The sequence below is a fragment of the Ostrea edulis genome, chromosome 6 (genome assembly GCF_947568905.1).
Source record: "Ostrea edulis chromosome 6, xbOstEdul1.1, whole genome shotgun sequence".
Lineage (NCBI taxonomy): Eukaryota > Metazoa > Mollusca > Bivalvia > Ostreida > Ostreidae > Ostrea > Ostrea edulis.
Genome location: NC_079169.1, coordinates 20,475,735 through 20,494,547, shown reverse-complemented (window position 1 = coordinate 20,494,547; position 18,813 = coordinate 20,475,735). Strand labels below are relative to the sequence as shown.

At 33.0% G+C, this 18,813-nt stretch overlaps 1 protein-coding gene across 1 annotated transcript; it reads left to right on the top strand.

The window, feature by feature from the left end:
* Positions 1-341: 341 nt before the first annotated feature.
* LOC125647562 (uncharacterized) lies at positions 342-16,949 on the top strand. Its single transcript, XM_048874279.2, has 5 exons — positions 342-576; positions 5,538-5,680; positions 6,252-6,383; positions 7,399-7,580; positions 12,112-16,949. The coding sequence occupies exons 2-5, from the start codon at positions 5,539-5,541 to the stop codon at positions 13,282-13,284; spliced, it is 1,629 nt and encodes a 542-aa protein (XP_048730236.2). The 5' UTR covers positions 342-576; position 5,538; the 3' UTR covers positions 13,285-16,949.
* Positions 16,950-18,813: the final 1,864 nt, after the last annotated feature.

Genomic DNA, 18,813 nt, shown 5'->3' with positions numbered 1-18,813 from the left:
TAGATACCACGATGCAACTCCCATAACAAAACCATTAATTTTTGTTATTAAGAGTCTTCTACTTCACGTAGGTTTGATGATTTTTGAAGAGATTTGTGTCTCTGATAAAAATAATATTCAAAAGTTTCAGTAGGCATCGTACATTTTTGATATAGATCTAGGCCTAGAAAAAACCCCAACCCAAAATAAACTGTAATTAGTTAAAAAGAAACATTTAAAATATCATTCTAAATTAGGACCTAAGATATATCATCCATTTCATTGTTCTCATTTTATCCGAAAATGATAATTTTTCAACATTTTTGACTGACTCACTATGAAAACGTTTGGATCACCCCTTCAAGCGTTATCCTGATCTTGATTAAAAGCTATTTTAGGAATTCTCCAAAACATTGATCCTGGACACAGCTTATTAACATAAACTGGGGGATAATTCAATACTTTATCAAAGCTGAATGAATCACTTCACATGCATTAGTAGTAGAATAGTTCCGAGTTCAATAAACGGGATACCTCGTACCGAATGATCTCGTCCAAGACGATGAAAGAAGTGAAATTTTGATACAGAAGCAAAACGTAAGTCTCTTTCTGATCTGTATGTCTGTCTGTAGGTCTGTATGTCTGTATGGGTACGTCGAAGCTACCAATTCTGGCTTTTCTACGACTGATTTAACTTTAGGTAGTTCCTTGATTTATCTTTAGGTGGTGCTTTAGGTAAGTATTACTGTTCATGTATTTATAATACAATGTTTCGCTACTAGGTTAGAAGTAGGATATCAATTACAGTCACGGGTCATTAGAATGAATAGATTAAAAAAAAAATTCTGTTTATGTGTACATGGAAGTGTGTTATATGTCACTCACTATGTGTTTTAATGATTTATGTGCTTTGTTCAAGATCTTTTCAGTTCATATTATTTTTTTTTTATTGTATTATGACTTTTAATTAACATGATTAAGATTACCTACGGAAATGAGTTCTATCATTGAAGTTTATGTTCATATTGTATACAGACACTAATCAAGCTACTGCACAACTGAAAGTTTAGAAAGTAAAATCCCATGATAGACATCCAGTTGTGCGGTTCTAGATTTAGTTATGTCTTTGTTGAGTTGATCTGTGCAAATTAAATTGGGCCTGAATTAAAAAAAATAAGAATGTGATGCTCTGCCGACAGCTCGGGGCAATTTAATATCCCATGATCATAATGATGATTTCATAGCAAACAATACACTCTATTGGCTCGTTTGACGCTTGAATTTGTTTTTAATGTGAAAGTCAGTAGTGAAAATTTACCAATGAGGTAGAACTTTTGGATGAAAAATTAGTCTCAATTTATTCTACATCAAATTGCAAATAAAATTTAGCCCTCTACTATCATGTTTTGTGAAGGGTGACAGGAATTGTCACTTGTTTTTCAAGAAATTTGATATATAGATAAAATGATTTTGTAGGAGATCGCCCATTTGTACAGGAGATTTTTTTGTTGTACAGGAGATTTTATGTTGTACAACATGCAATAGATCAACCAAATTACAACATTGAGTTAATTAGTGATGATTGTCGATCGTTTTTGGCTCTTCGATTCCGATTATCGATTCTATTTTTCATAATCGATTGTCACTTGTACACTAATTAATATCTAATCCGAGATTCATCTGACTGTTAATCCCTCATTTATATCGAGACGTGTGGGGGAGAGTCGGAGTGGACTCCACATTGAAAAGTGGGAATTCAGTGACACCAGGTAGTGTGTATGCTAAATAGAAATAACCCCCAAAATAATAAGCATTTATTAACTACATGTAAATACGGATTATATTGATCATTGATCGATACAGTTCTACCGATTATCGATTATGAAATTTTTCCGATTTTTCATCACTAGAGTTAATATGTGTAAAGATTATATTCTACTGGATGTTGAAAATTGATACCATATTGGGAATTCATGTAATAAATGTAAGTCTAAAGAAATATTTTGTTGAAATTTCATGTGATCAATAAATTATGTCATTCGATGTTTTGTTTGCATGATTTATCAATGTAATATTCAAGGAGAAAGCAGTTATTTTGTTATTAAAACAGTAGATTATATTCATAATTAAGGTATTTTGATATACATGCTGGTGTTGTATACATTTTTATAATACTTTTATTTTTATTGCTTTTTCTCCACATCACTCTCATTGTTTTATGGTAATCAATGTACAATATATTTTACCTTAATTTAGTTACTTCTGCTGTCATTACATGTACATATTTTGTTTGTAACATCAGTATAGATCTGTCTTGTTATAATGACATATTTTCTCCTGTGTTGCTAGTGACAAATTCAGGTCTAGGAAACCCTCAATCTGCCGACCAGTTGTCAAAAATACATATACTAAGATGGTAGCTAGTTTAACAATGAAAAACTTTTAAGTTTGGTTGTTCTTTATTAGTAAATAAAAAAGTTAAAGCAGGGGAGATAAGGTTGTATTTTTGCCCACATACATGTAATTCTAGACATATACTGGGAATATCGTTGCACAAATTATAGATCTATGTTTATCAATGTTTATGGGAACTTCACCACAAAAAATGTTGGTCCTTTGATGTCATATCTACAAGAAATCTGTAAGTATACACACCGGTCATGATCAAGTCTTAGAATGTTGATAAGTTTAGTGGAAGGACCTCTCTAGGTGTAATTCATGTCTACATTGCAGGTAAATTGAAATAGACGTCTGCCTTCATTGTGACATGAAATTGTTTTTTTATCTTTTAATGTGTTGCAAGTTTAAGGTTATGAACACTTTTGTTGACTGAGTTCTCAAGATAACATATTTTGCCACCTCTGACACTAAGAGTGACTAACAGATCTGAACTGCACTTTATCTAATCACTTACACTTATGATACTGATATACAGTACTTACACTTGTTACAGTGATATACAGTACTTACATTTGTTATACTAATATACAGTACTTACACTTGTTACAGTGATATACAGTACTTACAATTGTTACAGTGATATACAGTACTTACACTTGTTATAGTGATATACAGTACTTACACTTGTTATACTGATATACAGTACTTACACTTGTTACAGTGATATACAGTACTTACACTTGTTACAGTGATATACAATACTTACACTGTACACTTGTTATACTGATATACAGTACTTACACTTGTTACAGTGATATACAGTACTTACACTTGTTATACTGATAGACAGTACTTACACTTGTTACAGTGATATACAGTACTTACACTTGTTATAGTGATATACAGTACTTACACTTGTTACAGTGATATACAGTACTTACACTTGTTACAGTGATATACAATACTTACACTTGTTACAGTGATATACAGTACTTACATTTGTTATACTAATATACAGTACTTACACTTGTTACAGTGATATACAGTACTTACAATTGTTACAGTGATATACAGTACTTACACTTGGTATAGTGATATACAGTACTTACACTTGTTACAGTGATATACAGTACTTACACTTGTTATACTGATATACAGTACTTACACTTGTTACAGTGATATACAGTACTTACACTTGTTATACTGATATACAGTACTTACACTTGTTACAGTGATATACAGTACTTACACTTGTTATACTGATATACAGTACTTACACTTGTTACAGTGATCTACAGTACTTACACTTGTTACAGTGATATACAGTACTTACACTTGTTATACTGATATACAGTACTTACACTTGTTATACTAATATACAGTACTTACACTTGTTACAGTGATATACAGTACTTACACTGTACACTTGTTATACTGATATACAGTACTTACACTTGTTACAGTGATATACAGTACTTACACTTGTTACAGTGATATACAGTACTTACACTTGTTACAGTGATATACAATACTTACACTGTACACTTGTTATACTGATATACAGTACTTACACTTGTTACAGTGATATACAGTACTTACACTTGTTACAGTGATATACAGTACTTACACTTGTTACAGTGATATACAGTACTTACACTTGTTATAGTGATATACAGTACTTACACTTGTTACAGTGATATACAATACTTACACTGTACACTTGTTATACTGATATACAGTACTTACACTTGTTATACTGATATACAGTACTTACACTTGTTACAGTGATATACAGTACTTACACTTGTTATACTGATATACAGTACTTACACTTGTTACAGTGATATACAGTACTTACACTTGTTATACTGATATACAGTACTTACACTTGTTACAGTGATCTACAGTACTTACACTTGTTACAGTGATATACAGTACTTACAATTGTTACAGTGATATACAGTACTTACACTTGTTATACTGATATACAGTACTTACACTTGTTATACTAATATACATTACTTACACTTGTTACAGTGATATACAGTACTTACACTTGTTATAGTGATATACAGTACTTACACTTGTTACAGTGATATACAGTACTTACACTTGTTATACTGATATACAGTACTTACACTTGTTACAGTGATCTACAGTACTTACACTTGTTACAGTGATATACAGTACTTACACTTGTTACAGTGATATACAGTACTTACACTTGTTACAGTGATATACAGTACTTACACTTGTTTTACTGATATACAGTACTTACACTTGTTACAGTGATATACAGTACTTACAATTGTTACAGTGATATACAGTACTTACACTTGTTATACTGATATACAGTACTTACACTTGTTATACCGATATACAGTACTTACACTTGTTACAGTGATATACAGTACTTACACTTGTTACAGTGATCTACAGTACTTACACTTGTAATAGTGATATACAGTACTTACACTTGTTACAGTGATCTACAGTACTTATACTTGTTACAGTGATATACAATAGTTACACTTGTTATACTGATATACAGTACTTACACTTGTTATAGTGATATACAGTACTTACACTTGTTATACTGATATACAGTACTTACACTTGTTATAGTGATATACAGTACTTACACTTGTTACAGTGATATACAATACTTACACTTGTTATACTGATATACAGTACTTACACTTGTTATACTGATATACAGTACTTACACTTGTTACAGTGATATACAGTACTTACACTTGTTATAGTGATATACAGTACTTACACTTGTTACAGTGATATACAGTACTTACACTTGTTATAGTGATATACAGTACTTACACTTGTTATACTGATATACAGTACTTACACTTGTTACAGTGATATACAGTACTTACACTTGTTATAGTGATATACAGTACTTACACTTGTTATTGTGATATACAGTAGTTACACTTGTTACAGTGATATACAGTACTTACACTTGTTATAGTGATATATAGTAGTTATTGATATTGACTGTTATTATGATACTGTATAATTGTATTTTATAGATCTTCTTTATATTAGGCATGGTATAGCACATTCAGAGTCTACATTACAGTCCTAAATGTTACTATTTTGTAATATATCATTCACATATTGTAATGAATCATTTATAGCATGACAGACTTTGGAAGTGAGACTTGGTATGGAAAAACTCCAGAAAGCGTTCCATTGCTGGGCTTGGATCAGTTTAGTGATGAGGTGTTTGCTAGCTATACAGGCCCCGAGGACGGGCTGGGATTTGTTTTTAGAGACTCCAGTAAGTCACATCTCGTACTGTCAAGCATTTTAGTTTTGCAAGTATTTATGGCAACTATTCTTTGTTGTCTAACATTAGCCCACATGCAAAAAGCTGGGATGAATATTCTGTATTTCATAATTTGTATTTCATGTTTTGTTCATATCTCTGTACAAAATATGGGGGTGAGGTTAGGTTTTCCACAGAGAAAATTGAGAATGCTGCATAATTCAGAAAGTGGTCATTAAGCTCAAGGGCCGGGTTGAAAACTAGCTTCTATAATTATCAGTCTCTAGAGAGTGTATACCATTAGGCTTTGCCAGTAATGAAGGTTTGATAAATTAGATGGAAAGTAACTTGTACTTTGATGGATTGTGGTTATAACAAAAGGACTGTAGAAATGAAACCAGATGATGAAATATTTATCTACGTATAATTTGTAGTTCTACTGTATTGTATAAATGTTGTTAGATGTAGATGAGATACCAAAATGCCATGACGATTAGATCTGCCTGGAAAGTTTAGTAGAAATGAAGTACAGGTCAATCATAGATTGATGAAAGTTTATCTAACTAGAAATTAATAATTGTAGACAGCAGCATGATACCATCCAATACATTCATTGAGGCAGCAGGCGTGAAGAACTGGAACATCAAGGACCAGAAAGCTTATGGAATCTGTATTTCTCTGTATGAACAACACCCAGTCAATGGCAGAATGTCAGGTATACATTGTAGATATTAAATGGCAGGGAGAAAGTCAATGGCAGTTTGTCAGGTACACATTGTATGATTAAATGACAGTAAAAAAGTTTTGTAGATCTTGATTCATGAACATGAAACGACACCATTGTTTACTTGTATTTTGTTTCATTTGTGAAGTCAAAATTTTGTTGTTTATAAGAAAAAACATAGTTTCACTCACTTTCGCTTTTTCATCACACATTGCGTCAGGCTCTTGTATAATGGACTCCCAGTAATATTGTGATTGGTCAGTCTCTGCAAAACTGACCTAGAATAATGTACAAAATTAACAATAGTCCAACAGACAAAATCTGTAAGAATTTGTCTGGTTTATAGTGAGATGTATATTGTAAGACCGATTTGTCTATAGAGAAAATTCATGCAGTCTTTAAAACAGTTACGTATTTTTTGACATTCTATAGTTTAATTATTACTTTCCTCTAGTATTTATACAAATTACACTGTAGAAAAATCATCAAAGAATAAACAGCGTTGTATTAAAATGATTTATACATATTCAAAATTATTGTTAAGTGAGAAATTAAATTTAAGAAAGAAATTAAATACAAATAATGAGTACAATAAAAATTAAGGGTATTTGTTACGTTGTTGTAAAGTTTATAGTAAATCATTCGGGCCCTGTCTAAAAAAAATTCTCAAATCAGCCGTCATAAATCAATTTGAGAATATTCTTAGTTGAATAATTCCTAAGAATTGAGTTGGGAATTTTCTCAAATTTATAGTCTTGCGAGAACGTTTTTGCAGAATTTTTTCAATGTTTGTAGTGGCCTAATGGAGGTCTATGGAATTTGGAATTGTGTTAGACGTTTTGTCTCTAATTTCATTCACCACATGTAAGACTGCCTTTCTGGCTTTGCTAAAATGTGTCAGTGATTTCGAAAGACTTCCAAATTTTTTAAGGAATGATATTAATGGCAAAAATTGTTTTGTTGCCTATCAAATTTTCTGTTACAAACAAAATTGAATTTTCTACAGGTGATCCCATTGCTGATGCTTTTGCACTGTGTGCACGGAAGAATAACTGTGTGTTACTGATGGCAGACGGTGTAAACTGGGGGGAGAAGTCTCGACTGGCAGCCCGGTGTGCACTGTACGGGGCCATGAAGTATATTAACAGGAAACTGTTTCAGGAGAGAAACCAACCACAGAATACTCAGGTGTGACAAGTTTTCAAAATCAGATCTTCTGCTTAGTCAGGGGCATAATGCAAAAATAAAACAAGCAAGTTCGTTTTTGTCACAGTGAGTTACCTCTCTTTGCTCCTGTCCTTCATCAAATACTGTGCAATACTCTTTCCTTCATTAATAGCTCAAACAGGTTATTTTTAGTTAACTTGTTTACGTTATTTTATGTTAATCCCTCTCACTTCACACCGCATGTGCACCACAGAATTTCGCTGGTGCACCAAGACATAAACACACATTTCTTTTATTTGAAACCTTGTTTAATTCAGGAAAAGTATTCAAAGTTTTCGGAAAAGTGGGGAAAATTGTTCCTGAGATGTAAATAACACCTCATACTAACAAGTAAAATCACAGGAGCTAAGCCCGTTTTGGGCCCGAACTCTGTGATACCATAAATATAGAAAGGGGTCTAACTCTGACACAGATAATCTATGCAAGGAAAACGACAAATTATGCATAGCTTACCTAGTTTAAGATTTTTTAGGCATTTGAAGAGAGTGGTTAGTTTTTTATCTGTGTCAGAGTTAGACCCCTTTCTATATTTATGGTATCACAGAGTTCGGGGCCCAAAACAGGCTTAACCCCTGTGAGTAAAATACAACTAAGCTTCGTCTGCTACATGCTGCCATTAACTATTGGAGTCTTCACATTACATCTTTTACATCCTGGAATCCCAGAATGTAATACGTTATTTTTCAAATAACATATTTGCATTATGCCCCTGACTGCTAGAATATGAATCTTAACTATAATGCATACATGTATGTATTCTGTGTTTTGATTGGCTAATGCAACTTAGAGGAGTGTTTACAAGCAGCGTTTTCCCCTGACCATATGGGAATGGTACTGATACTTATTAATTGGGGAAAATTAATGTCAAAATAGAACATAATGGGAATTTTCTTTTATGTCAACAAATGACATTTGTTTTAAAATTAAAACATAATTAGTTAAAGAATTAATAAGTATTCATTGTTTACAATTCTGCAACAAATGTCATTGTAGGACCTTAGGGGCATGGACACAATTTGAGCTGGAAAATTTCATCAAATTTTATTTTTCCATTTTTATGATTTACAATGCTTAACTAAAGTATTTCTAATTGTTAACCAAAATTTGAATATCAGCTGTTGAGTTATAAGTGAGATACGGCACTCATAATTCTTAATTATGTAAACAAGGCTCGTGCCATGTTTTTGTTTACATACATGTACATGTATAGATTGCTCAATAGAAAATATCATGTTTAAAACAAAATAAGATGTGTCAAACATTAGAAACTGTTTAATTGTGTTCAGAATTAACTTGTAATTTAAAAAATCTGCTTTAAACGAAACTTTTTCTAGTAAATTAAACCCATGTAAACAAACACATGGCACGAGCCTTGTTTACATATCAAAGAATTGTGAGCTCTGCATCTGTCATGTACCTCGACACAACTGCCATTTAAATTTTTGCTGATCATTAGCAATACCTTATTGAAGCAAAATGGAAAAATAAAATTTGAAAATTTTCATCTCAAACCGTGTCCGTGTCCCTTTAAGAGGGAGTGAAGAAATAAGCTAACTTATGCAACATTTCGTGCAAAGGGAAGTAAATTATGAAAATTTAGCAGTTTGGTACTGGGCAATACGCAATTTCCAGGTTGCCCAATAGTTCTTTCCCATTGTGGAACTCTTACGCACAGTGAGACGCAAAACATACTATCGCCCATACGCGGTGGGTACAAATGCTTATCGCTGCCTTCATATATTGCCTAAAGGCCGATTATCAGACATCATGCAACCACCCAAATTGCAGGGACACACAATATTAGTAAGTTTATTAGTATTTGATAATAAAATAGCTCAAACAAAAATCAATAATCACCATTTTCTTTGATTAAAATATCACTCGTGCAGAAGAGGAAATATAAAATAATTTCATTTTTAATTTAATGACCTTATTCAATCAAATATTATTCTTGATATGGTCAGTTTACTGGATACCAACGGCTGATATCAACAAAATTTACACTTTCATTACTGTTATCCGTATTTACATAGCTAGTCTATAGTATATGTATACATCTTGTACCCACCCAAGCGTTCAACAGAACACTGAACATACCTCTATCACGGAAGAGCTAATATCTCGGAAGTTGCGTATTTTTTAGCCTCAGAATTTAGAAAAGTTTATAGTATTTTGCATTGGGAATGGTAATGTTCTATTGATAACAATTATATTAGAGGGGGATGCTGATGGGATGCGATGCTTTTGATTATAAAGTCAGAAAATTGTTGCTTTTGGAGCTTGCATTGGTGATCGAAATTGACAAAATTGGAGGTCAACATTAAATAGATACTAGATATTGAATTTAAAGTAATATTAGCTGTAAATCTGAAAATTTTATTTTGTTGTAAAAATGTGCTATTATGATAGTTTTGTATTTAAGTTTCGCCATAGTCATTGATAAAATAAAAAATAACTTTGAGATTTTATCAAACTAAAGATTTCGGTTCTATTTAATATATAGCATTATATAGAAATTCAATTTTTGTGTGGGAAGACATTGATGTAATTTTGCTTCATTCAGAGCCTCAGGATATGTTTTCTCACACAAATATTAATAACAAAGGTTATTAAACCTTATTTTTTTCTGTCATTGAAATAGTAAATCACAATTTTGCAACAAAAATTTCCTGCAAACAAAAACTACCCTCAAATCCATGTGTTTTTCACATGTGTGTAAACAGCCAGAGTGCACCTCAGGAAGTAGCCTCAGCTACCAACATCAAATAGTTCCTTTGTATACACTTGGTTATTTCTACAAATTACACAAAATTTCCTAATCAGGGGTACAAAAATTAAGAGAAAAGAAGAAGAGGAAATTCGTGCAAGAAAGAAATATTCATTTAAATATATGGAACTACAATTGACTAAGTTCATCTTGATTGGACAATTATATGAAGTTATCAATGCTGGTTTAAGATATGAAGTTATCAATGCTGGGCTAAGTAATGAAGTTATCAATTATGCTGGTTTAAGATATGAAGTTATCAATGTTGGGTTAAGTAATGAGGTTATCAATGCTTGGTTAAGTAATGAGGTTATCAATGCTGGTTTAAGTAATGAGGGTGTCAATGCTGGGTTAAGTAATGAAGTTATCAATGCTGGTTTAAGATATGAAGTTATCAATGCTGGGTTAAGATATGAAGCTATCAATTGACTAAGTTCATCTTGATTGGACAATTATATGAAGTTATCAATGCTGGTTTAAGATATGAAGTTATCAATGCTGGGCTAAGTAATGAAGTTATCAATGCTGGGCTAAGTAATGAAGTTATCAATTATGCTGGTTTAAGATATGAAGTTATCAATGTTGCGTTAAGTAATGAAGTTATCAATGCTGGGCTAAGTAATGAAGTTATCAATGCTGGGCTAAGTAATGAAGTTATCAATTATGTTAATTTAAGATATGAAGTTATCAATGCTGGGTTAAGTAATGAGGTTATCAATGCTTGGTTAAGTAATGAGGTTATCAATGCTGGTTTAAGTAATGAGGGTGTCAATGCTGGGTTAAGTAATGAAGTTATCAATGCTGGTTTAAGATATGAAGTTATCAATGCTGGGTTAAGATATGAAGCTATCAATTGACTAAGTTCATCTTGATTGGACAATTATATGAAGTTATCAATGCTGGTTTAAGATATGAAGTTATCAATGCTGGGCTAAGTAATGAAGTTATCAATGCTGGGCTAAGTAATGAAGTTATCAATTATGCTGGTTTAAGATATGAAGTTATCAATGTTGGGTTAAGTAATGAAGTTATCAATGCTGGGCTAAGTAATGAAGTTATCAATGCTGGGCTAAGTAATGAAGTTATCAATTATGTTGGTTTAAGATATGAAGTTATCAATGCTGGGTTAAGTAATGAGGTTATCAATGCTGGGTTAAGTAATGAGGTTATCAATGCTGGTTTAAGATATGAAGCTATCAATGCTGATTATAATGCTTTGATTGTCACAAACATCTGTGTTTAATACTTAAAACAGTATTTGCTGTCATTTTGGTGTTGAAAAGTTTTGTTACAAAATTGTGATTTACAATTTCAATGACAGAAAAAAAATAAGGTTTAATAACCTTTGTTATTAATATTTGTTCGAGACAACCTATCCCGAGGCTCTGAATGAAGCAAAATTACATCAATGTCTTCCTGTATAAAAATTGATTTCTTTATAATGCTACTGAGTATATATTCAATAGAACTGAAATCTTTATTTTGATAAAAATCTTTATTTTGATTAGTTTTATTTTTATCAATGACTATAGTTAAAGTCACATACAAAACCATCATAATACTAATAGCACATTTTACAATAAAAAATAAAATTTTCAGATTTAGAGCTAATATTACTTGAATCTAACAAAACAATCTCAAATCTATCAAAGGGGATTGCTTTCCCCTAATTTCTGTGCATATTTATGTTGTTTTCAGTGTGTGATTATTTGTTGTATTTTACAGGAGGCTCTTGTCCTACTAAGACAGGCTTTTGATGCTGCACACTCAGTCATTCTGGACAGAAATGGTGGCCTCACCACGATGTGTGCCTGTATGATATGTCCTGTGAAAAATTCTCACCAGTTTGCTGTCTGCTGTGTGAATGTAGGAGACAGTTATTGCTACATATTTAGTCATCGCTATGGTATTAGGGAGCTGACAATCGGATCCCATGACATTACTTCAGAACGGGACATTCGTGATGCAGGTGGTGCCATCGGCCCCGTGAGTGGTTCTAACCCAGAGCTACAGAATCTAACTTGTTCCCTGTCGTTCTGTGAGCCCGGAGACATTGTCTTTTTAACTACAGATGGGATATCAGATAACTTTGACCCAGTGGTAACAAAAGCTGCTGTACCAAGAAAAATGAATGATGCAAATAGCAATGAACTTTCCCCAAACTCTGAGGATTCTGGGAAACCTGAAATGGAACCAAGTGAGAGGCATTTGTATGCTATGAAACAGATGGAGAGGGTGCTGTACGAGTTTGAACTCGCCACAGAAGAACAGTGCTCTGCCCAGGAATTATGTGGGGCCATAGTTCAGCATGTGCTCTCTCTCACAGATTCCAAGCGGAAAATACTGGAAAACCCACAGCTGTATGTCAGGCGAAGACTTACTCAAAAAGAAAAGGAGAAAAGAGACTCTGACATAGTGAATCAAATGTCCAAAGCCCCCGGGAAACTGGACCACGCTTCCATTGTGGCATTTGAGATAGGCATTATGAAAAGGGATGAAGAAGAAATGGAGAACATCCCACTAATTGAGACTGTGCACGAGTTGGACTCGGTTTCCGAGTCTGATGAATGCCCGTCGAGCACAGGGCCAGTGTCTCCCACCTCAAAGAAGTCATCACGTCCAAGGAAACTGTTCGCGAGAATTAAAAATCTGAGTGTAAACACCAATGGTCATACTCCTAGTCAAATTACTAGTCCTAAAAGTGCTCCTGTGTCACCGAGGAAGTTCTCATTTAAAAGGTCAAGGTCAAAAGCAACTGAGGCCACTTCTCCCATGAGCCCTGACCCTGTCTCACCCTCAGAAATCCCCTCCCCCTCACTAGTCAGTCCATCCAATCTATTTCCAGTGTCAGCCCCCCGCAGGAAGAATCGTCAGCATTCTCACGAGTCATCTGTGTAATTCTGTGCTACAAAAATATTCTATGCTGTTTATTTATATATCATTATGCTGTTTATTTATGTATCATTATGCTGGTATTTATGGATCATTATGCTGGTATTTATTGATCATTTATTGTGTATAGGTGTCTCATAACTCTCATTACATGAGGTTTTTGATTGATTATCTATTACGAGGTATTGTGAACATTATTAATTACTGCAGGGTGAAATTTAATTATTTGTTGTGTAACATGCATTCATATGTTAATACATGGTTTACATGAGGTCAAGTTTTGAAGACTAAATGCTGTTATAAAATATTGCTCAGGGTTAGGGTAATATTACCTGTAAGACAAGATATCTGATGACAAATGATGTAACAGATAAACATGAAATCGGTATTTCAGCCATGCTAGCATGTTTTGCAGTGCAGCTTGTCGTACAATCTTTTCTACATGCTTTTGCATATTATGTGTCAATCACTGAATCACTTTTATGTGTCAATTACTGAATCACTTTGTTAGTGAAGCATAACCTTGATCTCAAATTGTCCACACACATTAGAACAAAACTTCAACTTGTATACCTAGTGATGAGTATAAACAGAAAACTCTTCTTGGAGATGTTGAGATTTAAGCCATGTATTAAGCATTGGTTGTCTTTTTTAATATTTTAAAGCATGGTTGTTGTTAATTGTACGAGTATTGTAGTACTCATTTATTTACTGAAGCAGGTAGGGGTAAATTTTTGAGGCAGGTATAGCTACACTTTCATTAGCAGTTGATTTTATGGAGACCTTGTCCAGATTTATATGTACTAGATGTGATAAAAGATCATTAAAAGTAGCGTCTTTACAATAATTATTTTGACTATGTACGGTAAGACACCCTTATAAAGAACACACTTATAACAAATTTACTTTTTACTTTATTGCAAAGTGACATTTATTCCTCTGTGAGAGGAAAACTTAAGTTTCATTATAACAGATTTTCTCACTGGCCCAGGAGGTTCGCTACAACTGTATTTTACTGTACAATATTTAGGATCAGTTCTGTTTATAACAATTTCTTTATTGTGTCGCCTGTAAAGGTATACTAAGGATTATTGTCTTTTGTGGGTTTGACTTTAAATCCCCTCATTGGTCTGTCTTTAGGCCCCCTTGTGACAGTAAAAGATAAGATGTTCAATTTTAATGTGTGTGTTCCTTGTATGAGAGTCACTTGATAAATAAATACATGTACAGTACATACCGTGATAAATGATCTCATCACATGTGACATGTGTGTTATTTAGAGTAATCTCAGTTAATTACCATCTCATTAGAAAGTTTAGTAGCTTTACTGGTTGAAAACTAGATAGATATTATGCACTGATAAATTGTCTGTCCACCTGTCTGTAAATAATTGTCTTGCATTGATGGTGCATGTGCAAAGAAGGATAATTCTAGAATATAAGGTAGGAAAATCGACATACTGCATGGTTTTATGTTTTCAGCAGACCTTGTGAATTCTTTATTATTCTCCAGAATGTTTTTCAGGTCCCCTGAGTAAATCAGGTGACATAATGCAGTCCATGCTTTTTCCATCGTGTGTACCGGGAATTGTGCAGTGTAAACATTTGGACGTTTTCAATAGAAACTTTTTATAAAACTAATTCTAATGTTGTATCTTTAGGGAAAAGGAAACAAAAAGAATGGCAGAGTCCCTGCCCTCTAGGGGTTACTTATATGGGGCCAAAACTCCTTAAATAGTAGACTCTTTAAAAATCTGTTTTTACTCTGTAAGTGGCAGTAACATCTAACAGATAATTGTAAACCAGATGCTTAGTGCCCTGTTTAATTCAAGGACCTTTCATCAGGTTTCATACCCCTAGGACAAAGGTTTTTGTAGTGAAAATACATTAAATCTTCACTCCATGAATGCTTAGCATGAAAACTGAATGATTATTTATAATGAGCTTGGAGGACTGTACCAAAGAATGAAATTCATGACCCCCATATGTCAAATTAGGTTCCAAGATGGGACCTTTGGATCATGTGCAGAAAATGTTTTATATCTATAAAAATCATTACTATTGAAGATCTAGCATATGCTCTGGGTCAACTGTGAATTTGAAACTCCAGGGTTCAGTTCTTAAAGGTATGTCTGTAAAAGATCTTTGAAAATCTTTAGTCCTGAACATCTACTATGTAATTTCGTACTGAAAACAAATGACATCTCTGTGAATGACCTGCTGAAATCCAGGGGAAAGGTTTGACCAGATAATTGGTCATGACCCATAACCAAGGTCATTTAGACAGGTTAAAGGTCACAAGTAAAATGGGAAAATACTTATTTAGGTCTCAACTTTGTACTATAGGCACATACATAGTACGTTGGTTGTCCATGGCCTAGACAAAGTCATTTGACCAAGGTTGTAAAAGACTGTCGGGCCATAACTTTGTAATGGCAAGGTATAAGGAGTTCAATAATCACTTCCTTTGATTACAGACACACACAAAACACTTCTTTGAATATCATTTTTGATGCAGTCTTACTGGTTTTTTTATTTTATATTAGTTGATAAATTATTAATTTTTTAATTGTACTTAGATGAATGTTAAGAACCATGTAGTGTCCTCTTGTTTTAATTAGTTCGAATTTCTCTTAGATATATTGAATTTAAACTAATTTTAGATGCACATTTTTATGATTACTACTGTACTTATTTATATCGAATGGATTTAACGTTTTATTACATGTGATTATTGTTCAAGGCATTTGAACTTGGTTTGAAATTTAGTATTATAATTCATATATTTTTATTAATCCTGTTAAAGGGGCATGGACATGGTTTGAGCTGAAAATTTTCATATTCTATTTTCCATTTTTACTGTTTACAATGCTTAACTAAAGTAATTCTAATTGTCAACCAGAATTTTAATATAAATTGTTACATTGCAAGTGAGATACAGTACTCACAATTCCTTGGTATGTAAACAAGACCTGTGCCATGTTTCTATACATATTGATAGCTTAATAGAAAATAGCATGTTTAAAACAAAATGAGATGTGCCAAACACTAGAAACAAATTAATTGTTTTGAATTATCTTGTAAATTGAAAAAATCTGCGTTAAACGAAACTTTTTCTAGTATATTTAATCTATGTAAACAAAAACAGGGCAGGCCTTGTTTACATAACAAAGAATTATTAACTCTGTATCTCACATGTACCTTGACAATTGACATTCAAATTTTTGCTAACCATTAGAAATACCGTAGTTAAGCATGCTAAACATTAAAAGTGGAAAAGTAAAATTTGAAAATTTCCAGCTCAAGTCCTGTCCATGTCCCTTTAAATTGTATAAGATTTAGGATCTGCCATGTTCAGAACGTTTTTGCATTCGGTGTGAACCAAGGTTCTAGTAGCTTTTAGTATTGAAGTACAAAAGATGTTTCAAGATTAGATAGACGTACATCGTACTACAAAGAGAGTTAAGATAATCAAAATTTCTGACTGCTGGTCGTGCATGCTGATGATACTGACATGAAATATTTATCTTGATGTACATCTTGCATGATGTATCGCTCATTGTTATTCTAATATGGCAGGGCATTTTATTCATGACTTATTAAGGGCATAACACAAGTATGCAAAATTAATGATGAATGTTTCTGATGTACTTAATACAAGGTCGTACAGTTTGACTTGTCTGTGTTGTTTGTACATAGAACTTTGTCTACTCTTGCGTTAACGCATGTTGTCTCACGGTCAAAGAACACGGGAATGACGTAACACGTTTTTCATACAGTAAAGCATGTTCTCACACGTACAAACAACATGACGTAACACATTTTTCATACAGTAAACAGTGGCGGATTTAAGGGAGGGGGGTAAGGTAAATCTTGGACTCTTGTTCAGAAAAAATGTAAACGATAAAAGAAGCAATACTTTCTTCTACTCTCGAAGGAATATATATGTTTGTAAAGGAATATATATCTATAAAATCCAGGAGCCAAGACCCCCTGCCTCATAAAAAGTTGCGCCCCCAACCGCAGTTCCTGGATCCGCCCCTGGTAAAGCATGTTCACACATGTGTATACACAGCATGAGAATGACGCAACACATTTTTCACTCGGGTGTATACATGTACCTCTGAAAATTCTTAATGAGAAATCTCTGGCATCTTTTTAAAAGAACCACTGTAATTTCAATCAAATTTGGCATAAATCATCCTTTGGTAACGGGGTTTCAAGTTTATCCAAATGAAGGGTCATGGTCCCTCTAAGGGGAAGATCAAGAAAAGGTAAAAATAGGGTGGTGTCATTTGAATATCTTCTCAAGAACCACTGGGCCAGAAAAGCTTAAATTTACATAAGCTTCCTAACGTAGTGTAGATTTATGGAGCGCCAAATTAACATAAACTCAAATAATTGAAGATATCTTCAATTATTTGAAGATATCATTAATTCATTTGATGAGCGCAACAATTGAATTAAAGATCTCTTCAAATAATTAATGATATCTTCAATTCTGAATTATTGCGCACATTAAATGAATTGATGATAGCATTAATTCTTCTGCTGAATTGATGCGCGCTTTAATTGAATTAATGATCTCTTCAAATGAATTAATGATATCAACAATTGAATTGATGCGCGCTACAATTCAATTAAAGAGAGCAATAATTGATATAATGCGCGCATTAAATCAATTGATGAGAGCAATAATTGAATTGATGCGCGCATTAATTCATTTGATGAGAGCAATAATGGATTTAATGCGCGCATTAATTCAGTTATTGCTCTCTTCAATTGAATTAATGATATCTTTAATTCATTTGAAGAGAGCAATAATTATTTTAGAGAGAGCAACTAAATAATTAAAGATATCTTCAATTCAACATATCCACAATTGAATTAATGATCTCTCTAATTGAATTGTTGCTCTCTTTAAAAGAATTGATGCGCGCATTAATTCCTTATACAAAAGCATTGTAAATTATTAAAGATATCTTCAATTGCATTAAAGAGATCATCAAATTATTTATACCGAGCTCTAAATCAATTATTGCGAGCAATATTTCTACGAAATTAATGCTCTCATCAATTGAATCGAAGAGAGCAATAATTGAATTAATGCGCGCATCAAATCTATTATTGCTCTCATTAATTCAATTGATGCTCGCATTAATTCAATTGATGAGAGCAATAATTGAATTGAAGCGCGCATTAATTCATTTGATGAGAACAATAATTGATTTAATGCGCGCATTAATTCAATTAAAGAGAGCAATAATTGAATTGATGATATCTTCAAATAATTGAAGATATCTTCAATTATTTGAGTTTATGTTAATTTGGCGCTCCATATAGATTTAACTTTGTTCAAATCAATGGGGGTGGGGTCTCAATAGGAGATCGAAATTTTACATGGGGATATGTAGGAAAACTCTCATCCTTGGGTAAAGAGGAGTCGAGTTTGTACAAATGAAGGGTCATACTCATTTCAAAGGGATATCAGGAAAAGGCAAAAATAGAATGGGGTAATTATATCTAGGCTTTTCCA

Excerpts from the sequence above, each read along its gene's own strand:
- LOC125647562 (XM_048874279.2), top strand. The coding sequence starts at position 5,539 with ATGACAGACTTTGGAAGTGAGACTTGGTATGGAAAAACTCCAGAAAGC. Across the intron at positions 5,681-6,251 it reads ATTTGTTTTTAGAGACTCCA|ACAGCAGCATGATACCATCC; the intron begins GTAAGTCACATC and ends TAATAATTGTAG. Across the intron at positions 7,581-12,111 it reads ACCAACCACAGAATACTCAG|GAGGCTCTTGTCCTACTAAG; the intron begins GTGTGACAAGTT and ends TGTATTTTACAG.